Consider the following 26955-nt stretch of genomic DNA (forward strand, 5'->3'; position numbering starts at 1 on the left):
TGGTGGTATATCCTCCACGGTCAGCATACAATGAGGACTCTGACGTGAAGGAGGTACACACGCTAGCACAAGGAACCAGGATATCCCCAGTTTAGTGGAGGAGATGACTGACTCCAACAGGAGATATGGCGCACAGAGCAGGCGTAGATCCGAACAGCCACAAAACAATCCTTCCACTATAGTGGCTCAGGCAAGGTAGCGCTGAGCGCAAAAACCAGAACTCAAAAGATCAGGACAGGAAGCAGAATGAACGTTTGCTTAACTAGTCACTACTTAAGTGACAGTAAACGTCCAAGACAAGACAGACTGGAATGAGGAGGCCAATGCGATTGCAGCGGTGGCGTGCCTCACAAGGACAGGACAGGATAGTCGGGAAATAGAGTTCAAAGAAGGCAGACGTAATCCACACAAATATACAATAGGTATGATTTCCTAGCGTATTACGATTGCAGCTATCAATGAACTACAAACGACTAACTGACATATGTATATATCGGCGATAAAACGATATATATGACATAAGCAAGGAACACTGACTAAGAACTGGAGCAGGACTATGATCAGGACTGAACTAGCTAAGCACAGGTGATCACGATACGCGCAACCTACCAAAACGTGCTGGAACTAACTGACTGAACACAGGATATAAACAGTCCGTGTACATATATATCAGCGACACTGATGTATTAACGTAACACGAATACAAGGAAAATAACAAACGTGCTAGTATGCGTTTATATCGGCGATGAACCAATATATGACGCAAGACAAGCAAAGTAACAATTTCTGATAACAAGAGCAGGACTAGGAGGACTCGCTGACCCCTTCGCAGGAGTCAGCGCAGTCCACACGGACTAGGAACGAGGTGAGGCTCGGACAGAGTAACAGACTGAATCTAAGACCATGATAGCCCATGGAGCACTGCAGGAAGCAGTCCTTTATACTGAGGTCATCCAATGGGAGCAGACATGCAGATTCCCACACAGGTGAATGGTAATTAATCACAGGCTGACAGCAGGAAAGGGCAGACAATGATATGCAGCCTGCAAGAAAGGGATTGCAGCCCCATTGCAGCAGACAATGTTTGTTTTCACAAAAGCATATTAACCTGTCATTAACTTCAGAGCGACTGCAGATGGAATCAACGCTCAGTGTAAGCGCACGCAAAACTATGCGAGCAAATGCACGCAAAGAAATCAAAAACTGCTTGTCTTCAGTAAAACTGCAGCCAGCAGTACATGCTGCAGAAGTGATCATAACAGAGCCCCTGTTCATGCGGACAATTGGCCGCGTCCGCCGGAAGTGACGGGACCCGGTACTGCCGATACAGGAAGCGGAGGATGGCGGCGTGGGAGCGATCCAGGCTTATGGGGCTGGAAGAAGCCCCATGTATGTATAAAAGCTTTTTTCATTTTCCCTTGCTGGCCATCTCTGGTTCCCTTTAAGGGTTTTTAATTTTTAGCGATAAGTGAAAGGAAATCCCGCTGCACCAGTGTTTTATGGTGAAAGTAGAAAATCTTTTTTCCATAATCCAGCATACAGATAAAAGCTCACGTGTATCAGAGAGAGAATGGCTCCTTAATCATAGCTCACAGGTATATGTATAACACAGTATATATAGAGGCAGGTAGACACTCCCAGAGGTGTGCCCCTGTCTCTTAAAGAGACATACACATATATTAAAACAGTGAAAATACTGACATATTTAGCATGTTACAAAAATACTGTTAAAAACACATGCAGCAGATAAAAAAAGTATCTGCATATTGTACATAATAATACATAGTCTATCTCCAAAAAATGTCACAAATTAGTGAGAGGCAGAATGCACTCCCATAGTATGAATATATCTATCATCTTCAAAAACCAACTGCCATGCAATATCACAAAACTATACTTACTTATATTTAATAAAACATGTTAATGTCTGACTTTGAATTTAACCCCAAAGGAATACGTGTGCTCAACTTCCAAATCCAAAACGCTTCTCTTCTAAATCCCCACCACTAGATGGACATGTTACTCTCTCAATCCCACAAAATCTGAAACCAGACACATCTCCCGCATGTACATATAGAAAATGTTTGGACACACTTGACACATGAGTAACATATGACATGTTCTTCAAGCATCGATTAGCACCATTGTAGCGTTCAGACACCCTTTGGCGCAACGGTCTTTTTGTACAAACCACATATTGAGTGTTGCAGGTGACACATGTGATTAAATAAATGACATTTTCTGTGTTGCAGTTAATATATTGTCTAATTTTGTGACTAGTCTGCTTAGACAGAGAGACGAACTCCTGTGTCTGGGTATGAACTTTGCAATAACGACAAGTGTTGTAACCACACCTGTAAGACCCTTTATGGGTGAACCAGAACGGCGTCCGACCCATAAAGGGTCTTACAAGTGTGGTTACAACCAGGGGTTCTAGTCTTTGGAAAAGAGGTGAGTGGACCCACCCGAAAACCCCCTGCGCCGCGCACAATGGGTGTGGTCAAGCATATTGTGGGCGTGGACATGGGTGGCGCCAAATATACATGACCTTAACAGTGATGTAAAAGGTCTGCTGGGGAAGTTTGAGCTCTGCCGTAGTGTATCCCCCAAAATTAGATGTAATCTGACAGCATTTCACCAAAAAGACACGTAATCTGGTAGAAATTTCTCCAAAATACAGATAATATGCCAGTGTTTCCCCCAAAATAGACAATGTGGCAGCAGCAGTTCCCCAACATACACACAATCTGGAAGAAGTTTCCCAAAATACGCAAAACCTGACAACAGATCACCCAAAATACACGTAACACCCAAAATACATTTAATCTGGCAGCAGTGGTCCCCCAAACATACACAATCTGGCACCAGTTCCCCAAAATACACGTAATCTGGCAGCAGCCGCTCCCTTAACATACACGTAATCTGGCAGCTGTTCCCCAAAATACATTTAATCTGTTAACAGCAGTTCCTCAAAAATACAGATAATCTGACAGCAGTTCCCCCAAAATAGGTACCTCCAGCATATAGGTAGCCAGGTCTATAGGTGTCACCAGTATAAGTAGCTATGAGTATAGTTGTTCCTAGAATAGGTAGCCAGGAGCCGGGTGCCCCAAGGTGAGGGGGGGGGGGGAAACGTCCCCCGTTGTGCTCACTGATCCCTCTTCTCTGCGCTCTCTCCCTCCACACATGCTAGGGTGGACGTCGTCCACCCTCTGAAAATAGCAGGTGGACGTCGTCCACCCGCGTCCACGCCCCACTCGACTCCTGGTTACAACACTTGTCGTTATTGCAAAGTTCATACCCAGACACGGGAGTTTGTCTCTCTGTCTAAGCAGACTAGTCACGAAATTAGACAATATATTAACTGCAACACGGAAAATGTTGTTTATTTAATCATTTGTCACCTGCAACATTTAATATGTGGGGTGTACAACAAGACCGTTGCACCAAAGGGTGTCTGAACACTACAATGGTGCTATTCGATGCTTGAAGAACATGTCATATGTTACTCATGTGTCAAGTGTGTCCAAACATTTTCTATATGTACATGCGGGAGATATGTCTGGTTTCAGATTTTGTGGGATAGAAAGAGTAACATGTCCATCTAGGGATGGGGATTTAGAAGAGAAGCGTTTTGGATTTGGAAGTTGGGCACACGTGTTCCTTTGGGGTTAAATTCAAAGTCAGACATTAACATGTTTTATTAAATATAAGTAAGTATAGTTTTGTGATATTGCATGGCAGTTGGTTTTTGAAGATGATAGATATATTCATACTATGGGAGTGCATTTTGCCTCTCACTAATTTGTGAAATTTTTTGGAGATAGACTATGTATTATTTACAATATGCAGATATTTTTTATCCGGTGCATGTGTTTTTAACAGTATTTTTGCAACATGCTAAATATGTCAGTGTTTTAATATATGTGTATGTCTCTTTAAGAGACAGGGGCACACCTCTGGGAGTGTCTACCTGCCTCTATACATACTGTGTTATACATATACCTGTGAGCTATGATTAAGGAGCCATTCTTGTTCCGATACGCGTGAGCTTCTATCTGTATGCTGGGATGCTGGATTATGGAATAAAGATTTTTCTACTTTCACCATAAAACACTGGTGCAGCGGGATTTCCTTTCACTTGTTACTGATGCTGAAAGGATATGTAGGTATATATGTATATATATATATTAGTATATAGATCAATTTCATATACAAGTATACATGTATTTGATCAATGTGATATTAGAGTGATATTAAAATGTCTATAGAACAATCAGCCACCACACACATCTGTGCAGGAAGAGCTGGCTGCATGAAGTAGAGAATAGTCAAATTCTTCTTGCTGGGCAAAACCCCTAAGTGCCCCAAATGGGGACACCTGGAAGGTCATAAATAACATATTTCCCCGTGATCATTGAACTGTGCTATTTCTTGTAAATCACATGACTTTCTGTAATTATGGTGACATATGATGATATACTGCGCATGAGCAAAACCCTGTATTCAGTAGGATATAAGGAAGGTAGTGAAGTAAAGAACTAGCATATTGTGTGCTCACATCTTCTGTGTCTGTGTGTGTTCTGTTAACCATTTAATGTCCTGGCGCCAGGAAATTAAGTAGTCTAAAGCATCTGATATCTGACAAGGCCGTGACATGAACTTAACCACCCTGGCGTTCTGATTAAATCGCCAGGGTGGCTGCGGGAGGGTTTTTTTTAAATTAAAAAAAAACTATTTCATGCAGCCAACTGAAAGTTGGCTGCATGAAAGCCCACTAGAGGGCGCTCCGGAGGCGATCTTCCGATCGCCTCCGGCGGCAAGGAATAACACGGAAGGCCGCAATGAGCGGCCCTCCGTGTTTCGCTTCCCTCGTCGCCATGGCGACGAGCGGAGTGACGTCATGGACGTCAGCCGACGTCCTGACGTCAGCCGCCTCCGATCCAGCCCTTAGCGCTGGCCGGAACTGTTTGTTCCGGCTACGCTGGGCTCGGGCGGCTGGGGGGACCCTCTTTCGCCGCTGCACGCGGCGGATCGCCGCGCTGCAGCGGCGATCAGGCAGCACACGCGGCTGGCAAAGTGCCGGCTGCGTGTGCTGCTTTTTATTTGGTGGAAATCGGCCCAGCAGGGCCTGAGCGGCAGCCTCTGGCGGTGTTGGACGAGCTGAGCTCGTCCAGACCGCTCAGCAGGTTAAATAGATACCACTCCTTTCAGATGCTGGTCAAGATTTCCTGCTCCCTTTGTTGGGCGAGTGTGTGTGTAGCAGCCTTTTCTCTTCAAATCTTTTTAATTTTTAGATGGAGATCCGCTTTAAAGAGACACTGAAGCGAAAATATTCTCATACTTTTATTTTCAGGTATATAGTGTTTTTACTAACATTGCATCATTCTATAATATGTGCACATTACACAACACTCAGCATTCAAAATGAGTCTTTCAGAGCAGTCTGTGAAGTAATGACCTCTCCTCTAGCAGAGGAAAAGTAAATAGTCCAGGAACAGTTGAGATAATAAAAGTCAGATAACAGTCCTCTCCACGACTAACTTAGTCGGAGAGCTTAATGGCTTGTTTGCATAGAGATAACAACTGGAGTTTCTCAACTCTTCCTGTACTGGAAACAATTACACTGATGTATCTGATCTTAATGTTTTATTTCTTAGCTGTGCTACACATACAAATCATAATATCATCATTTTTTTTTCGCTTCAGTGTCTCTTTAAGGAAGCCCCAAGTAAGTATAGAACCTGAGGTGTCTTTCATCTCAGGTTCACTTTAATCTGTGTGTAATATATGTGATGTGAATAGAAAACTATATACATAAACACTGTATGCAGAAAGAGCTATACAGTCATCTGGAACTCATGCAACTGTAAGTCTCAGCTAACTGGCATGCCTGTGTGGATAACAGGGACTGTGTTTTGGGGTGGGGGGGGATGTCTGCAGGGAATAAAATACCGAGCCTCCAGTGCCGTCTTCTAGTCTCCCTGTAGCTCCTCCTCCGGCATACACGGAGGTTGCAGGAAAGCCGCAAGAAGTTATAGGAAGGCTAGAAGAAAGCGCTAAAGTGAGTATTTCAGGCTGCATGGGGGGGGGGGGGGGGGTATTGAAGGTTGGGGGTACAACCGGCTCTTCACTCTAAACACAAACAGGGTGGATTAATCTGGGTTTTCCTTGTGTCATTTCCATTTTAAAAGCTCCAAGCAAGAAATTACTCAAAATGAGTTTAATTCTTTACCAACGGTTTAATATTTTTCAAAGTGCTAAAAAATATTTTTTGAAGGTTGGGGGGTACAACCGGCTCTTCACTCTAAACACAAACAGGGTGGATTAATCTGGGTTTTCCTTGTGTCATTTCCATTTTAAAAGCTCCAAGCAAGAAATTACTCAAAATGAGTTTAATTCTTTACCAACGTTTTAATATTTTTCAAAGTGCTAAAAAATATTTTTTTTAAATAAGATGAAGAATTACCTCTAGGGAGAAAACTTAGATAAAGGCCATATAATGCAGAGAGAATGCTTTTTGTCATTGAGGCCCCTTTCACACTAGGATGTTTTCATTGCGCAATTGCCGTTTTTTACCGCAGAGTAACGCTAAAGCAATAAAAGTTTATGGGACATTTCATACCTGATGCGATGTACCGGAAGCACCAGCGGGTTATGGGGCAGCATCCGCGGTGCCGTGCTTTGACCAGAAGTCATGTAAGTCAATGGCGCCGCAGATATTTTAAAATTTTTTGCATTGTGTTGCATGTACGCAGTAGCAAGTTTTGTGAATACACTTGCTTGCAATGCGGATTTCCACTACAGGAAGTGAGCATTAGGGAGCCTCACTTAAGATTTAATTCGCTGCCAAGAATTACATGAAGACTCATTACCGCACATTACCGCAGATATCTACAAAGCCTTTTTTTAGCGTTGCGGTGAGATCATCCGATTGCACCGCAATCACAATGCTGGTTATTAGTGTGAAAGTGGCCTTAGAGTTCTTCACAACAAACATTAATATTTTTTTTTTTTTATTATTAATATTAAATATATGTTCATTTCTGTTCTGTGCAGATCACTTACCAGTTCTGCAGCTGATCAAGACATGCATTAGGTGGACCTCCAATGCAAGCTATTTGCTGCCTGCGCTTCCATTCAACAAGTTCTTCATTTATTAGAGAACCCTGAGTGTGCTCTATGATGTTTAACAATTCACCTATTTTCTGAACAATTTCCTAATGATAAAGTAAAAAAACACATATATATATATATTAATTCTTATGTAACATAACTGTACCAAAAAAACAAAACAAAACAATGAAGAGTTCATTATGGTAACACAAAAAATAAATGTCTTTTGCATTACAATATAAATGTATTTCCTGGAGAAAATCTTCAGAAGTAAAATATATATGTACAGCATGTACTGTGTATACACTTCCATACTCCCCAACCGTCCTGTTTTCGTCGGGACTATCATGATTTGGGGGGCCGCTCCCGTCATCCCGCGCTGCCCCCCTTCTGTCCCGGCCGCTGGGCAGAGAGGGGAGAAAAAAAAAACTGCTCGAGGCACCAGCCCCGGGGATGCCGTATGCTATGCGGGATGGGTGGCTGCTATTTCTCCCTCCCTCCTAATGTGCCCCCAGTGTACCCCCCTGCCTGCACCAGGGCCGGTTTAAGCAACAATGGGGCCCCAGGGCAAAATAAACCTGGGGGGCTCCCCCAACATATACCCCGGAACAAAAATCGGCATTAGGGGACCTTTTTTGCAGCTGGTATAGTCAGGGTGTGAAGTCCCAATCGGTCGGGGCTCCACATTCTGGTTATCCCAGCCTCCATGGGGGACAAGGGGTTAAAAAAGTTTCAGGAGGGGGGACCCCACATAATTTTTTTTTTTTTAATTCCCACACTCTAAACATAAAAAAAAAAATTGGGAAAATAGGAAAAAAATGCCAGGGATCTTCATACAGCCATATTGCGGCTGTATAGTGATCCCTGGCCAAAGCGCTGCGGCTGCGTATGGACCCCCTGGAAACCCCGTCAGGAAATGTATTGCGCTTTCGTTTGATGCATGTAAAATTACACTACTGTTAGGTTTGCTACTAAAAATGATATTTACCGCATTTAAAAGTATACTTTTTTCCTTCGAAACTTTAAAATCGATTTTCTCAAAAACTATAAGGTCGTTTTGAAAAATTGTTTTTTTTCCTCTTATTCCTAATGATCCCCTTAACATATCCTGCAAATTTAGGGTTTCTAGCATTTAAGGTGGATTTGCTATCAACCATTAAAGTCGGCAGGTTTTTAAATGTGTATTTTTTTTCCTTTGAAACTTTAAAATCGATTTTCTCAAAAACTATAAGGCCGATTTGAAAAAAAAAAAATGTTCCTCTTGTAGCCACTGGGGGCCCCTACAAGCTCTGGGGCCCTGGGGCAGCTGCCTCCTCTGCCTCTATGGTAGCGCCGGCCCTGGCCTGCACGCAGAGTTAAATGTGCAGCGGAGCTGGCTGTAAATCTTACCATTGCCTCTCCGTGCATACCGGGATCTTATCTGGTCTTCTCGCTTCCTGCTTCCTGTGACGTCACAGGAAGCCGGAAGCCGAGAAGAGCCAGATCCCAATACGCATGGAGAGGCAATGGTAAGATTTACAGCCCGCTCCGCTGCGCATTTAACTCTGCCTGCAGGCGGGGGGGGGGGGGACACTGGGGGCACATTAGGAGGGAGGGAGAAATAGCGGCCACCCATCCCGCATAGCATACGGCATCGCCGGGGCTGGTGCCTCGATCAGTTTTTTTTCTCCCCTCCTTTCCACCTACGGGCATCCTCACGCTCCCCCCCTTTTGGGAGTAATATTATTATTAATAATATTATAAAATAAAAATATTTCTTTTAAAAAACAAAAAACAAAAACAGGTGGGCGTGGCTAGGGGGTGTTGGGGGTGAAGTTAGGGGTGTGGCCTAAGTGTCCCGTTTTCATTAATTAAAATGTTGGGAGGTATGTACACTGCTAAAAAAAAAGAGAACACAAAAATAAGACATCCTAGATCTGGATGAATGAACTATTCTTATTAAATACATACTCCTGACGAGGTGGCGGATAGTCTCCTGAGGGATCTCTCTCAGACCTGGACTACAGCATCTGCTAACTCCAGGACCGTCTGTGGTGCAACGTGGTGTTGGCGGGTGGAACAAGATATGATGTGCTCAATTGGATTCAGGTATGGGGAACGGGTAGGTCAGTCCATAGCATCAATGCCTTCATCTTGCAGGAACTGCTGACACTCCAGCCACATGAGGTCCAGCATTGTCTTGCATTAGGAGGAACCCAAGGCCAACTGTACCAGCATATGGTCTCACAAGGGTTCTGAGGATCTAATCTCGGTACCTAATGGCAGCGAGGCTACCTATAGTGAGCACATGGAGGGCAGACGGCCCCCCGAAGAAATGCCACCCCACACCATTACCGACCCACTGCCAAACTGGTCATGCTGGAGGATGTTGCAGGCAGCAGAACGTTCTTCACAGCTTCCCCAGACTCTGTCACATCTGCTCAGTGTGGACCTGCTTTCATCTATGAAGAGCACAGGGCGCCAGTTGCGAATTTGCCAATCTTGGTGTTCCATGGCAAATGCCAAACATCCTGCAAGGTGTTGGGCTGTAAGCTTATTTGCACATTTGTGGACTGCTGGAGGTTATTTTGCAGGGATTGGGGAGTGCCCTCCTGTTCCTTCTTGCACAAATTGAAGGTTGCGGTCCTGCTGCTGGGTTGTTGCTCTCCTACGGCCTCCTCCATGTCTCCTGATGTAATGGCCTGTCTCCTGGTAACGCCTCCATGCTCTGGACACTACGCTGACAGACACAGTAAACTTTCTTGCCATGGCTCGCATTGATGTGCTATCCTGGAAGAGCTGCACTACCTGAGCCACTTGTGTGGGTTGTAGACTGTGTCTCGTGCTACCAATAGAGTGAAAGAACCGCCAGCATTCAAAAGTGACCAAAACATCACCCAAAAAGCATAGGAACTAAGAAGTGGTCTGTGGTAACCACCCACCGTACCACTCCTTTATTGTGGATGTCTTCCTAATTGCTTATAATTTCCACCTGTTGTCTATTCCATTTGCACAACAGCATGTGAAACTGATTAACAATCAGTGTTGCTACCTAAGTGGACAGTTTGGTTTCACAGAAGTGTGATTGGTTTGAAGTCACATTGTGTTGTTTAAGTGTTCCCTTTTTGACACACACACACACACACACACACACACACACACACACACACACACACACACACACACACACACACACACACACACACACACACACTGGTTTGTAAAAGTATTTGGCCCCCTTGAAGTTTTCCACATTTTGTCACATTACTGCCACAAACATGAATCAATTTTATTGGAATTCCACATGAAAGACCAACACAAAGTGGTGTACACATGAGAAGTGGAACGAAAATCATACACGTTTCCAAACATTTTTTACAAATAAATAACTGCAAAGTGGTGTGTGCATAATTATTCGGTCCCCTTTGATCTGAGTGCAGTCAGTTGCCTATAGACATTGCCTGATGAGTGCTAATGACTAAACAGAGTGCACCTGTGTCTAATCTAATGTCAGTACAAATACAGCTGCTCTGTGAGGGCCTCAGAGGTTGTCTAAGAGAATATTGGGAGCAACAGCACCGTGAAGTCCAAAGAACACACAAGACAGGTCAGGGATCAAGTTGTGGAGAAATGTAAAGCAGGCTTAGGCTGCAAAAAGATTTCCAAAGCCTTGAACATCCCACGGAGCACTGTTCAAGCGATCATTTAGAAATGGAAGGAGTATGGCACAACTGTAAACCTACCAAGACAAGGCCATCCACCTAAACTCACAGGCCGAACAAGGAGAGCGCTGATCACAAATGCAGTCAGGAGGCCCATGGTGACTCTGGACGAGCTGCAGAGATCTACAGCTCAGGTGGGAGACTGGGTCCATAGGACAACTATTAGTCATGCACTGTACAAAGTTGGCCTTTATGGAAGAGTGGCAAGAAGAAAGGCATTGTTAACAGAAAGCATAAGAAGTCCCATTTGCAGTTTGCCACAAGCCATGTGGGGGACACAGCAACCATGTGGTAAAGGTGCTCTGGTCAGATGAGACCAAAATGGAACTTTTTGGCCAAAATGCAAAACGCTATGTGTGGAGGAAAACTAACACTGCACATCACTCTGAACACACGATACCCACTGTCAAATATGGTGGTGGCAGCATCATGCTCGGGGGGTGCATCTCTTCAGCAAGGACAGGGAAGCTGGTCAGAGTTGATGGGAAGATGGATGGAGCCACATACAGGGCAAACTTAGAAAAAAACCTCTTGGAGACTGCAAAAGACTTGAGACTGGGGCGGAGGTTCACCTTCTAGCAGGACAATGACCCTAAACATAAAGCCAGGGCAACAATGGAATGGTTTAAAACAAAACATATCTATGTGTTAGAATGGCCCAGTCAAAGTCCAGATCTAAATCCAATCGAGAATCTGTGGCAAGATCTGAAAACTGCTGTTCACAAATGTTGTCCATCTAATCTGACTGAGCTGGAGCTGTTTTGCAAAGAAGAATGGTCAAGGATTTCAGTCTCTAGATGTGCAAAGCTGGTAGAGACATACCCTAAAAGGCTGGCAGCTGTAATTGCAGCAAAAGGTGGTTCTACAAAGTATTGACTCAGGGGGCCGAATAACTACGCACACCCCACTTTGCAGTTATTTATTTGTAAAAAATGTTTGGAATCATGTATGACTTTCGTTCCACTTCTCACATGTACACCACTTTGTATTGGTCTTCCACGTGGAATTCCTATAAAATTGATGCATGTTTGTGGCAGTAATATGACAAAATGTGAAAAACTTCAAGGGGCCGAATACTTTTGCAACCCGCTGTGTATATATGTATATATATATATATATATATATATATATATATATATATATATATATATATATATATATATATATATATATATATATTGTATTTATAAAGCGCCAACATATTACGCTGTGCTGCACAACGGATAAATGGGTCAACATACAAGGTAGGACATACAGGAAACTCACAACAAAACAAGATCATGCAAGTGATCTGATAACAGTTACAGTGTCATATGTCAAAATAGAGACTGTTCTGGTCCACAGGAGGGGTGATTGACAGTGAGATTGCATAATCAAGCTGGAAACACTAGGGAGGAGGGCCCTGCCAGGGGCTTACAATCTAAAGGGTGGGGGTGGAGACAATAGGTGCATCTGTTGAGAGGGTGTCAGAACAGAACAGAACCCGGATAACCTGGATATCCGAACTTTTTTCAGCTATCCGACCGGATTCCGGATACCTGGGCCCAAATCCATATAGCTGCGGATATCCGGATCTGAAATACTGTAACTAAGGAGATGACGTCCTGGAGCCAATCAGAGGGCTCCCAGCAGAAGCCCTAGGAACCAATCACAGAAGGGAACCCTGGCCAGCCCCACCTGACCTCATTGAGCCAATCAGAGGGCTCCCAGCCTAAACCCTGGCACCCAATCACAGAAAGGAACACTGGCCAGCCCCGTGTATAATATGGAGGGCTGCCATGATGAGACATATCGTCCTAGCTTGCTGAATATTCACTGAGAGACATTCTCCAGTGCTGCTGGCCTAGCAAGGGCTGTACACTGTAATAAACCTAAAGCTGTTCAGTGATTAACTCCTTCACTATCACTACACTATTGTTAAATCGTTAATTAGCTTGACTGATGTCATTGTATGACAGTCAGAGTGTGTGCTCCAGTGCTGCTGGCCTACCAAGTGCTGTACACAGTGATAAACCGAAAGCTGTTCAGTGATTAACACCTTCACTATCACTACACTACTTTTAAATCATTAATTAGCTTGATGTCATTTGTGTGAGAGTCAGAGTGTGTGCTGCAGGCAGCTGCTATGTGTCTGTGTGTGTGCTGTGCACAGATCAGGCCAGCTGCTGCCTGCTGGCCAGCTATTAGCCTTAGGTATAGGTTAGGTTAGGGATTAGGGAATAGGATTACTGTGTTATTGTGTAGTTAGTACTGTAGTACTGCAGTCAGTGCTAGTAGTTGTTAGAGTAGTAGTACTACTGTGTTAGCTTTCTACAGAACTGCTGTGCTGTGAGCAGTGCCAGTGCGACAGTTAGTGTGCACTAGTGTCTTCTCCTCTGCTGTCGGACTGTCACTTGGCACTTGCCACGTGTCACTTGCCATGTGTCACGTGGCAAGTGCCAAGTGATACGTGGCAAGTGACACGTGCCAAGTGTCAAGTGACACGTGCCAAGTGGCAAGTGCCAAGTGACACTTGGCAAGTGCCACGTGACACTTGACAAGTGCCACGTGACACGTGGCAAGTGACGTGACAAGGACCACATGACAAGTGCCACGTGACATGTGTCAATTGCCAGGTGCCATGTGGGGGGACATTTTAAGTCCTCACATCATCAATTAGTGTTCCCCTTTAAAAAATAATGATGCTACATGCCTCATATACCCCTAAAAAACGTTTTTAAAGCAATTTAACCACTTGCCGACCACCCACAGCCGATGGGCGGCAGCAAAGTGGTGCGCAGAACGACTGCCTAACGCGCATCGGCGGCGGCTCGTTCTGCGCTAATCGGCAATAGACTCCGCCTACCCGCGACTTCAACCCGCCGGACGTTCGGAAGCGCCGCCGGGTTGTTAACCCCCGATCTGCCGCGTTAGAAGCGTATAATACACTTTGTAATGTATACAAAGCGTATTATCCAGGCTGCCTCCTGTCCTGGTGGTCCCAGTGATCGAGGGACCACCAGGGCAGGCTGCAGCCCTCCCTGTCTGCACCCAAGCACACTGATCTGGCCCCCCCTGCCCCCTGATCGCCCACAGCACCCCTCAGATCCGCCCCTGCCCACCCCCCAGACCCCTGTTTGCACCCAATCACCCCCCTAATCACCCATCAATCACTCCCTGTCACTATCTGTCAACGCTATTTTTTCGTTTAGGTCCTAAACTGCCCCCTGGGGGCTCCTGATCACCCCCCCACACTCTCAGATCCTCCCCAGGACCCCCCCTCCCTGTGTACTGTATATATCTATCCTCCCCAGTAATCACCAGTCAATCACCCATCAATCACCCCCTGTCACTGCCACCCATCAGATCAGACCCTAACCTGCCCCTTGCGGGCACCTGATCACCTGCCCACACCCTCAGATCGCCTGCAAACTCACCCTCAGATCACCTCCCAAGTGCATTGTTTACATCTGTTCTCCCCTATAATCACCCATCAATCACCCCCTGTCACCACCTGTCACTGCTACCCATCAGATCAGACCGTAATCTGCCCCTTGGGCACCCAATCACCCGCCTACACCCTCAAATAGCCCCCCAGACCCCCTCTGATCAACTCGCCAGTGCATTGCTTGCATATATTCTCCCCTGTAATCACCTACTGATCACCTATCAATCACCCCGTCACCCCCTGTCACCACCTGTCACTGCTACCCATCAGATCAGACCCTCATCTGCAGCTTGCGGGCACCCAATCACCCGCCCACGCCCTCAGAATGCCCTCAGACCCCAGCCCTGATCACCTCGCCAGTGCATTTCTTGCATCTATTCTCCCCTCTAATCCCACCCTGATCACCTATAAATCACCCCGTCACCCCCTGTCACCACCTGTCACTGCTACCCATCAGATCAGACCCTAAACTGCCCCCTGCAGGCAACCAAACATCTGCCCACACCCTCAGATCACCCTCAGACGCCACCAGAATACCTCTCCAGCGCATTATTTACATCTGTTCTCCCCTCTAATCACCCACTGATCACCCATCAATAACCCCCTGTCACTGCTACCCATCATACCCATCAGATCAGACCCTCATCTGCCCCTTTGCACCCGCTCTGCCCCTTTGCACTCATTCACCAGCCTACACCCTCAGACCCCCCCCCCCCCCCCGATCACCTCCCCAGTGCATTGCTTGCGTCTATTCCCCCCTCTAATCACACCTTGAGACACTCATCAATCACCTCCTGTCACCACCTGTCACCCCCTAGCACACCTACCCATCAGATAATGCCCTAATTTGCCTCGTGTGGGCTCCTAATCACTCGGCCAAACCCTCAGATCCCTCTCAGACCCCCTTCCAACCACCTCCCCAGTGCATTGATTGCATCTGTTCTCCCCTCTAATCACCCCCTGAGACACCCATCAATCACCTCCTGTCACCCCCTAGCACTCCTATCCATCAGATCAGGCCCTAATCTGCCCCCCTTCTGATCACCCCGCCAAACCCTCACCCGCCCCACAGCAGTGACAGAATTTTTTTTTTCTGATCACTGCTAGTCTCTACGATTTGTGGCTGAGACCAACCGTTATGCCACACAATACTCAACCGCCAATCCAAGAAGCTACCATGCCCAGCCTTTTCGGGGGAAACCACTCCAAGTTTCCTAATGTAACATTTTTTGGGGCCTTCTCCTTAACATGGGTCTAGTCAAAAAGACTGTATTGCGATCTTATTGGTCTACGCACCCAATACATCACATGCCCATGTTCTCTGCTGCCATGTCCAGGTCACGATTTGAGAACATCCTGCGCTTCCTGCACTTCAGTGCCAATACAACCTGTCATCTAAGAGGCCACCCTGCTTATGACCGGTTCCACAAAATTCGGCCCCTCATAGACCACCTGTCATCAAAATTTGCAGATGCTTATACGCCTGAACAGGCATTTTGAGGCATTTGGATTCCAGACTATTGCTCACAGTTTTGGGCCCCTAAAATGCCAGGGAAGTATAGGAACCCCACCAAGTGACCCCCTTTTAGAAAGAAGACACCCCAAGGTATTCCGTTAGGTGTATGATGAGTTCATAGAAGATTTTATTTTTTGTCAAAAGTTAGCAGAAATTGATTTTTATTCTTTTTTTTTCACAAAGTGTCATTTTCCACTAACTTGTGACAAAAAATAAAATCTTCTATGAACTCACCATATACCTAATGGAATACCTTGGGGTATCTTCTTTCTAAAATGGGGTCACTTGTGGGGTTCCTATACTGCCCTGGCATGTAGCCGAAGTTTATATGGGCTACACCAGGCGCTTTTTTGTAGCCAAAGTTTATATGGGCTACACCAGGCGCCTCTTTTGTAGCCGAAGTTTATATGGGTTACACCAGGCGTCTTTTTTGTAGCCGAAGTTGGTATTTATGGGCTCCACCAGGCGCCCTTTTTTACAGGCGCCCTTTTCATATAAACCCAGAATGCATTGCTACAGGAAGTAGTTATGGCAAATTCTATACCTGCATTTAAAGGGGGCTTAGATGCTTTCCTTGCGTTGAAAGTCATCCATGGCAACAATTACTAGGTAATGCCCAATGATGTTAATCCAGGGATTTTATCTGATTGCCATCTGGAGTCGGGAAGGAATTTTTGCCCTTTTGGACTAATTGGACAATGCCTTGTAAGGGTTTCTCGCCTTCCTCTGGATCAACAGGTATATGTGAGGGAGCAGGCTGGTGTTGTACTTTGTTTTCTGGTTAAACTTGATGGACGTATGTCTTTTTTCAACCCAAATAACTATGTAACTAAGTGGGTGTGGTGGATTGCCCATAAGAGAAATCTTTTTTTTTTTCCTTTTTGATTGCAAAAAAAGGCTTTCCCAAATATACAGTGGTTTGCAAAAATATTCGGCCCCCTTGAAGTTTTCTACATTTTGTCATATTACTGCCACAAACATGTGAAAGACCATTACAAAGTGGTGTACACGTGAGAAGTGGAACGAAAATCATACATGATTCCAAACATTAAAAAAATAAAATAATAACTGCAAAGTGGGGTGTGCGTAATTATTCAGCCCCCTGAGTCAATACTTTGTAGAACCACCTTTTACAGCAATTACAACTGTCAGTCTTTGATAGTATGTCTCTACCAGCTTTGCACATCTAGAGACTGAAATCCGTGCCCATTCTTCTTTGCAAAACAGCTCCAGCTCAGTCAGATTAGATGGACAGCATTTGTAAACAGCAGTTTTTAGATCTTGCCACAGATTCTCGATTGGATTTAGATCTGGACTTTGACTGGGCCATTCTAACAGATAGATGGCAGCAGTATAGGTAGCCAGGGAGAGGTGCAGCCAGCTTAGATAGCCAGGAATAGATGTCTGCAGTATACAGTGGTTTGCAAAAGTATTTGGCCCCCTTGAAGTTTTCCACATTTTATCATATTACTGCCACAAACATGAATCAATTTTATTAGAATTTCAAGTGAAAGACCAATACAAAGTGGTGTACATGTGAGAAGTGGAACGAAAACCATACATGATTCCAAACATTTAAAAAACAAACAAACTGCAAAGTGGGGTGTGCGTAATTATTCAGCCCCCTGAGTCACCTACTTCTACTTTGTAGAACCACCTTTTGCTGCAATTACAGCTGCCAGTCTTTTAGGGTATGCACATCTAGAGACTGAAATCCTTGCCCATTCTTCTTTGCAGAACAGCTCCAGCTCAGTCAGATTAGATGGACAGCAGTTTTCAGATCTTGCCACAGATTCTCGATTGGATTTAGATCTGGACTTTGACTGGGCTATTCTAACATATAGATATGTTTTGTTTTAAACCATTCCATTGTTGCCCGAGCTTTATGTTTAGGGTCGTTGTCCTGCTGGAAGGTAAACCTCCGCCCCAGTCTCAAGTCTTTTGCAGACTCCAAGAGGTTTTCTTCTAAGATTGCCCTGTATTTGGCTCCATCCATCTTCCCATCAACTCTGACCAGCTTCCCTGTCCCTGCTGAAGAGAAGCACCCACAGAGCATGATGCTGCCACCACATTTGACAGTGGGGATCGTGTGTTCAGAGAGATGTGCAGTGTTCGTTTTCCGCCACACATAGCGTTTTGCATTTTGGCCAAAAAGTTCCATTCTGGTATCATCTGACCAGAGCACCTTCTTCCACGTGTTTGCTGTGTCCCCCACATGGCTTGTGGCAAACTGCAAACTGAACTTCTTATGCTTTTCTGTTAACAATGGCTTTCTTCTTGCCACTCTTCCATAAAGGCCAACTTTGTGCAGTGCACGATTAATAGTTGTCCTATGGACAGATTCCCCCACCTGAGCTGTAGATCTCTGCAGCTCTTCCAGAGTCACCATGGGCCTCTTGACTGCATTTCTGATCAGCGCTCTCCTTGTTCTGCCTGTGAGTTTAGGTGGACGGCCTTGTCCTGGTAGGTTTACAGTTGTGCCATACTCCTTCCATTTCTGAATAATCGCTTGAACAGTGCACCATGGGACGTTCAAAGCTTTGGAAATCTTTTTGTAGCCTAAGCCTGCTTTACATTTCTCAATAACTTTATCCCTGACATGTCTGGTGTGTTCTTTGGACTTCGTGGTGTTGTTGCTCCCAATATTCTCTTAGAAAACCTCTGAAGCCGTCACAGAGCAGCTGAATTTGTACTGACATTAGATTACACACAGGGGCACTCTATTTATTCATTAGCACTCCTCAGGCAATGTCTATGGGCAACCGACTGCACTCAGAGCAAACTGGGCTGAATAATTACGCACACCTCACTTTGCATTTATTTATTTGTAAAAAATGTTTGGAATCATGTATGATTTTCGTTCCACTTCTCACGTGTACACCACTTTGTATTGGTCCTTCACATGGAATTCCAATAAAATTGATTCATGTTTGTGGCAGTAATATAACAAGATAGGGAAAACTTCAAGGGGGCCGAATACTTTTGCAAATCACTGTACATTACCCAGAATAGGTAGCCAGGTCTATAGGTATCCCCAGTATAAGTAGTCAGGTCTATAGGTTTCCCCAGTATAAGTAGCTAGGTCTTTAGGTGTGCGCCCCCAGAAAAGGTAGCCAGGTCTATTGATATCTCCAGTATAGGTAGCCAGGTCTATAGGTGTCCCAGTATAAGTAGCCAGGTCTATAGGTGTCCTCAGTTTAGATAGCCAGGTCTATAGATGTCTCCAGAATAGGTAGCCAGGTCTATAGGTGTCCCCAGAATAGGTAGCCAGGTCTATAGGTGTCCCCAGAATAGGTAGCCAAGTCTATAGATGTCCCCAGAATAGGTAGCCAGGTCTATAGGTGTCCCCAGTTTAGGTAGCCAGGTCTATAGATGTCCCCAGAATAGGTAGCCAGGTCTATAGGTGTCCCCAGAATAGGTGGTCAAGTCTATAGGTGTCCCCAGAATAGGTGGTCAGGTCTATAGGTGTCCCCAGAATAGGTAGCCATGTCTATAGGTGTCCCCAGAATAGGTAGCCAGGTCTATAGGTGTCCCCAGAATAGGTAGCCAGGTCTATAGGTGTTCCCAGAATAGGTAGCCAAGTCTATAGGTGTCCCCAGAAAAGGTAGCCAGGTCTATAGGTGTATCCAGCTTAGGCAGCCAGGTCTATAGGTGTCCCCATTATAGGTTGCCAGGTCTATAGGTGTTCCCAGAATAGGTAGCCAGGTCTATAGGTGTCCCCAGAATAGGTAGCCAGGTCTATAGGTGTCCCCAGTTTAGGTAGCCAGGTCTATAGATGTCCCCAGAATAGGTAGCCAGGTCTATAGGTGTCCCCAGAATAGGTAGCCAGGTCTATAGGTGTCCCCAGAATAGGTAGCCAAGTCTATAGGTGTCCCCAGAATAGGTGGCCAAGTCTATAGGTGTCCCCAGAATAGGTAGCCAGGTCTATAGGTGTCCCCATTATAGGTAGCCAGGTCTATAGGTGTTCCCAGAATAGGTAGCCAAGTCTATAGGTGTCCCCAGAAAAGGTAGCCAGGTCTATAGGTGTATCCAGCTTAGGCAGCCAGGTCTATAGGTGTCCCCATTATAGGTTGCCAGGTCTATAGGTGTTCCCAGAATAGGTAGCCAAGTCTATAAGTGTATCCAGCTTAGGTAGCCAGGTCTATAGGTGTCCCCAGTTTAGGCAGCCTGGAAGGGGGAGCAACGGGCACAGCAGCGGAGAAGGGGGGCTCCCACCCCCACCCTCACCTGGGGCTCCCCCTTCCTCACTCCCCCCTCCAGAATTTAGCATTGTGGCTGGCAGCGGCCAGAGAACAACTTACCTCTGCCTTGTTCCAGGTGTGGGAGGGAGCTCTGTGTGCTGCTGCTCTGGTTACATAGTTACATAGTTATTTTGGTTGAAAAAAGACATACGTCCATCGAGTTCAACCAGTATAAAGTACAACACCAGCCTGCTCCCTCACATATCCCTGTTGATCCAGAGGAAGGCAAAAAAAACCCTTACAAGGCATGGTCCAATTAGCCCCAAAAGGGAAAAACTCCTTCCCGACTCCAGATGGCAATCAGATAAAATCCCTGGATCAACATCATTAGGCATAACCTAGTAATTGTAGCCATGGATGTCTTTCAACGCAAGGAAAGCATCTAAGCCCCCTTTAAATGCAGGTATAGAGTTTGCCATAACGACTTCCTGTGGCAATGCATTCCACATCTTAATCACTCTAACTGTAAAGAACCCTTTCCTAAATAAATGGCTAAAACGTTTTTCCTCCATGCGCAGATCATGTCCTCTAGTCCTTTGAGAAGGCCTAGGGACAAAAAGCTCATCTGCCTGTCAGAATTCTAGCGGTTTTATTTATGCAGGAAAAAGCGGTCATAAGTGTATGGTTTAAGCTTTAATGTTCTATACAAAATTTCATTGTAAAGTGAAAAGTTAGAGTACTTTATATTGCTCTGTGACATAACATATTCCAGGCTGTGAGGCCTATAAGATTATTCTAGTTACAAAAAGTCAGAGCATTCTTGTTTATGCTAGTGCGTGGCCTTAATATTTAAAGAGGCTTCTGTGCGAAGACAGAAAAGCAAATTAAACTCACATTACTGCAGTAATTATAAATGCACATACTTATTACACACAGATATTATTAATCTAAATATTAATGATCAATACAGTCCTTCTAAAGAAAGAAATAGTTATTGTAAAACCCTAAATAATAGAATCTATTACTTTGAAACATGTAAGCTGTATTCTACCCGTGAAAGATGAGACAGTAAGACATTCTCGTGAGATTGTTATGGTTCTGGAAGAATTGTTGACGTGCTCCAGTCTCAGAAAGCTGATAACACATGATGTTTTGGGAACAAGTTATATAAATATTAAACAAAGAAGTTGTTTTCCCAATTAGTTAAAGATCATTCCATGATGCCACCTGGCGGTCTTATGAAATCAACATTATTAATACTGTTTGTTATTTGTTATGAAAGGCTGACCTCTGCCGGATAAAATTAGATATTTATTTTTTCATCAGAAAGACAAATATATGGAAAATAATTTTATATTATTAAGATTTAATATGCAATTATTTCTTATATGATTCATTGTTTTAAGAAGAATTATATAATAAGCTTTATATTTAAATAAGTATATTAGAAGCCCTGTATGTTTCAATAAGCCTTAAATTGCTGAAGGCTCTCACAGGTCTGGTTACAGTGTCAACCTGACCAATCTCATGTCTGGGGAAGTACCATGACATTCCAACATAATTAGCAGCGAACACTTTATCAGAAATGCGTCATGAATGACATTGTTTAGTCTCCATGTCTGGGTCAGCCAACAGACAAGATGGCTGTTGACGTCCATTTTTAATTACGTGCGTCAGAAATGACCTAAACAAAATGTCAAGCACTCCAAATGACGTTAATTCCCACAAGATAAGGTAATTAAGAATTTATAAACAATAATATTGTGACTTAGGTAATCAAAACATGATAAAGCATTGACGCACGAAAGCTTTAGCCAATCAGAGCCTGGGATTCAGGGAAAGTCCAGATTAGGCAGCCATATTGCCTCCAACCCCTATAAAAGTAGGGCCTGAAAGCTCATAGGTTGCAGAAGCCCAGCAATCTCCTGAGAAGACACGAGGCAGAAGCTACCTTCCCACAAGTGGTTCTAGATGCTGAAGAGATGTCAGAGAAGGGGTAATATGCTTAATATTCTGGTGATTTACTTTATTAATTTTTCAGCATTAAGTTTTGTTAAGATGTTAACAAGAAGTTTTTTAGAAGCTATTTTTTATGCTATTTCTTTAAGAAGATTACTACAAGTTTTACACAGCTACTAGATATACAGCTATTGATACAGATGAGACTACTTTTGATCTTATTCTACATAACACAACTGTTATATTCTTTTTTGAATGTACTTAGAAGATTGATGATCGTTTTGCTATAAAGCCTTGATAAGATGGAATACTGTTATAAGGAAACACTACTTGGAACTGTTCATATTTTGTATATATGCTGTATGATAAGCAAATACAATTTTTTATATAAAATTATATACTGAGTGCTCTGATTCATTTCAAGGTATACCGTCAATCTATAATTACTGTTATAGAGGGTACAGACCCCACTATGCCGGATTTATATGATAACAACGCTTTAAGGGCTGGTCCTTTACTGAGTTAGCAATCATGAAAAAGGCAAAAACCGCACAGGTTTTTGACACGCCAAGGTATTATATTGCCCTCTGATGTATTTATACATGTTAATTAGATCCCCTCTAAGGCGTCTTTTCTCTAGACTAAATAAACCCAGTTTATCTAACCTTTCTCAATAAGTGAGACCTTCCATCCCACGCATCAATTTTGTTGCTCATCTCTGCACCTGCTCTAAAACTGCAATATCTTTTTTGTAATGTGGTGCCCAGAACTGAATTCCATATTCCAGATGTGGCCTTACTAGAGAGTTAAACAGGGGCAATATTATGCTAGCATCTCGAGTTTTTATTTCCCTTTTAATGCATCCCAAAATTTTGTTAGCTTTAGCTGCAGCTGCTTGGCATTAAGTACGATTATTTAACTTGTTGTCAATGAGTACTCCTAAGTCCTTCTCCAAGTTTGATGTCCCCAACTGCATCCCATTTATTTTGTATGGTGCTAGACCATTAGTACGTCCAAAATGCATGACCTTACATTTGTCAACATTGAATTTCATCTGCCATGTATGTGCCCATATAGCCATCCTATCCAGATCCTGTTGCAATATGACACTATCTTCCTGAGAGTTGATGATTCTGCACAATTTTGTATCATCTGCAAAAATAGCAACATTGCTCACTACTGCATCTACTAGGTCATTAATAAATAAATTGAAGAGCACTGGACCCAGAACAGACCCCTGTGGGACCCCACTGCTAACAGTCTCCCATTTTGAGTACGATCCATTGACCACAACTCTTTGTTTTCTGTCCATTAGCAAGTTCCCTATCCATGAACACAGACTCTTCCCCAGTCCTTGCATCCTCAACTTTTGCACCAGACTTTTGTGGGGAACAGTGTCGGAGGCCTTTGCAAAGTCCAAGTATATCACATCTACAGCATTCCCAATATCCATATTAGCATTCACTACCTCATAAAAGCTGAGCATGTTAGTCAAACAGGACCTGTCTTTAGTAAACCCATGTTGATGCTGAGAAATAAGATTATTTTCTACTATGAAGTCATGTATAGTATCTCTTAGTAACCCCTCAAATAGTTTGCATACAACTGATGTTAAACTTACAGGTCTATAATTTCCTGGATCAGATTTTTTGCCCTTCTTAAATAATGGGAAAACGTGGGCTGTACGCCAATCCACTGGGACTCTGCCAGTTGCAAGAGAGTCACAAAAGATAAGATAAAGGGGTTTACCTATAACTGAACTTAATTCCCTTAGGACCCGAGGATGCATGCCATCCGGGCCAGGTGCCTTGTCTATTTTTAATTTATTTAGTCTTGCCTTCACTTCTTCCTGCGTTAAGTATTTAATATTACAGTTAGAAGATTGAGACTCTTCCGCCTCTGTAGTTTGCAACAGTGCTGTTTCTTTTGTGAAGACAGAAGCAAAGAAAGCATTTAATAACTCTGCCTTACCTTGGTCATCCACCATTGAGTTCCCATCCTCATCCTTTAGGAGTCCTATACAGTCAACCTTTCTTTTTTTAGAGTTAATGTACTTGTAAAACTTTTTTGGGTTAGATTTGATATCCTTAGCGATTTGTTTTTCAGCTTCAATCTTTGCCTGCCTAATTTCTTTTTTACAATTTTTATTGCACTCCTTATAATTGCTTAGTGCAGCCTCGGTCCCCTCCTGTTTTAAGACCTTATAGGCATTATTTTTCCTCTTCATTTTATCTTTAACCTTTCTATTCATCCATAGAGGCCTTTTTTTATTCCTAGACATTTTGTTTCCATATGGGATATACATACTACAGTATTGATTGAGTATAAGTTTAAAAGCTTGCCATTTCCCTTCAGTGTCTTCCCCTTGTAGTACATTATCCCAGTTCACCAAACTTAGTGCCTGCCTAATTTGAGTGAACTTTGGTTTTCTAAAATTCATAGTTTTAGTGGTCCCGCTGCCCCGTGGCCTATCAGTCACCAGATCAAACGTTATCATGTTGTGATCACTATTTCCCAAATGTTCTTGAACCTGCACATTTGATACATTATCTGGTCTATTAGAAATGATCAGATCCAGTAATGCATTCTTCCTAGTTGGTTCAGTTACCATTTGAGTCAAGTAATTGTCCTGTAGTGCTGCCAGAAATCTGCTGCTTTTATCAGAATGGGTAGCCTCAATACTCCAGTCAATGTCTGGAAAGTTGAAAGTTGAAGTCGCCCCATGGTCTACTCAGTCACTGAGTAGTCCCCGCCCGCTGCAAGCAAAAGCTGTGCCTGTAGCCAGGGCTGACATGAGACCTGGAGTAGCTGCCATGTATCGGGGTAGAAGTAGTAATACTTTTAAAGTAAAGCCAATCAAGTAGAACCAAGCAACATACTAGGTGGTGGCGGGCAGAGCAGGAAAGCACTGCATTGAGGGTAGACTGGCACACGTGCCTGTGCATGGCACGTGTTAAACCTGATTGTGCAAAGATACATGGAAAAATACCCCTGCCAGGACATCCTGAAGCAGGCCAGGAAAGTGGCTAGACATTTCCGAAGATCATAAACGGCCATGGCTCATCTTGCCGAGATTCAGCAGCTATTCAAAATGCCTGTGAAACACCTTATTTACGACAGCACTACCAGATAGAATTCCACCCTGTTCGTGTTGTTCTGTTAATGAGTACCTGTGTACACCTGTTAGTAGGACAGTCTACTGAGAGTGGGAGTAGTTTTACCAAAGGCAAGGGGTGCTCATCCACAATGACTGCAGACTGCTGAGTCCTTTTGAGGAAACCATTAACTGGTCAGTTGCAGTAAAGTGTGCATATCAGTGATATGATGCTGTACATCTTTTTTTGCAGCATGCTGTGTCCTTGACCAGGCCATGCATGAGCTTGAGCGAGAAGAGGACAACGATGAGTTTACGCTGTTGGCACCTGAAGTGGGGCCAATGTCATCAGCTGTAAATGGGACTAGGGAGGAGTCTGAGTCAGAGGAGGAGTATGATGGCTGTGGTGATGCGGCACAGCAGGAGGAGCAGGCTTCCGGGGGGGGGGGGGCTGCTCACCCTTAGGGGGACCCTGGTCTTGTCCATGGCTGAACCAAACCGGGGTGGAGAATGTTGTCCTGAATGCGTAAAATGAGCTGCACTTCTATGCTTCAAACCTTATGAGGATGGGGCAGTTCATGCTGTTATGTCTGAGGAAGGAAGTATTAAATCCATGAAGGAGAGGGACATGTACTGGGTAACAACTCAGTACAAGCAGAAAATGGTGGACATGATGCTTCCAGATTATTCGAGGGTGGCCAAAATGCAGCACTTCGACACCAAGCTTAGAAAGATGCTGTATAGTGATCACGTCTAACAAGGTGCTTCTGGATCCACCCTTATGGAATGCCTTGACCTTGACCAACAGGTATCTGACTACCTTGGATTAAAGATCACTCAGAGTGGACAGTCTGAGTAGCAAGGACCTTCTGAACTTCTGGTTGTGTAGGCTTGACCTGTGGCCAGAGCTGTCACAATTTGCCATGGAGCTGTTGGCTTACCCCACTTCAAGTGTCCTGTCAGAAAGGACATTCAGTACAGCTGGAGGGATCATGACAGACAAGCAAACAAATTGTGGATACCAGAGGGTTACAGCACTGACCCTAATTTAATTTGACTTTTAACCATGGTTTCCCTGGCCCATGCCAGCTATTTCAGGCCTCATGCTTGCCCTCTCCACAGGAACAGCGGTCCTGATCCATCCGCCCTCACCGAATATGTTGCTTGGTCCTACTTCAAATGGTTTTACCCCCCCCCCCCCCCCAAAAAAAGTTTATGTATGTGTGTGTATATGTATGTGTAACGATTGCGGAATAATCTCCGTGATCAGCGCACAAGGCGTGCGCTGACACGGCGGAAATCCTCCACAAGCGTATGAAGGGGGGAACCCAGCTTTGGTGCAAGCACCAGTAGAGGGAAATTCTCACCGGCGGGTGGAGCTGTGGAGCGCAGAGGAGCAAGGTCTCCGCGCTGCCACAGAAGCCAGAAGAGAAGTGTCCGATTTGCAACCGGGTAGGGCAAGATAGCCCTTAAAGGACTTACGAGGTGAAAATAAACTTCTGAGAAAAACAATTATATCTATCCTACTTCTCCTAAAAATGACTTTTTTAGATATCCCACAGTTTTATTTTATATTTAAATCTAGTTTTTAAGTTTTTACTGTTTCATTGTCTCTGCTCAATGACACATTCATTGCAGTATGCCAGAGCTTAAATCTATGAATTATTTACCCTTTTTTTATCTTTTTTCTGCTCATAAAAGCCATTTACTAACAGAAAAAAGCTTTATGGCTGTAATTACTTATCAGTGAGGGTAATGCTACATTCTGACCCAGTCCGACCCGGTCCCGACCCATACAGAAATAGTCACTTGCATACTTGATGTTTAACTTTTTCAGGCAGAGAAAGAAAAAAAGGAACACAGCATAGTTATTTGTGTGCTAGGCACTGTACATACCCATGTCTATCTCATCATGTCACATGTCACCTCGTAAGTCCTTTAAAGAGAGAGCACAGAGACCG

At 44.1% G+C, this 26955-nt stretch overlaps 1 protein-coding gene across 1 annotated transcript in view; it reads right to left on the minus strand.

Annotated features, from left to right (window-relative positions):
• The window catches only part of STAT1 (signal transducer and activator of transcription 1), a 1171385-nt gene that overhangs the window by 815181 nt on the left and 329249 nt on the right, over nucleotides 1-26955 (minus strand). The window contains exon 5 of the mRNA XM_068244925.1: nucleotides 7069-7220. Coding sequence (XP_068101026.1) covers nucleotides 7069-7220 — 152 coding nt within the window. The remainder of the gene's footprint in view (nucleotides 1-7068; nucleotides 7221-26955) is intronic.

This window comes from Hyperolius riggenbachi, chromosome 7 (genome assembly GCF_040937935.1).
Source record: "Hyperolius riggenbachi isolate aHypRig1 chromosome 7, aHypRig1.pri, whole genome shotgun sequence".
NCBI lineage: Eukaryota > Metazoa > Chordata > Amphibia > Anura > Hyperoliidae > Hyperolius > Hyperolius riggenbachi.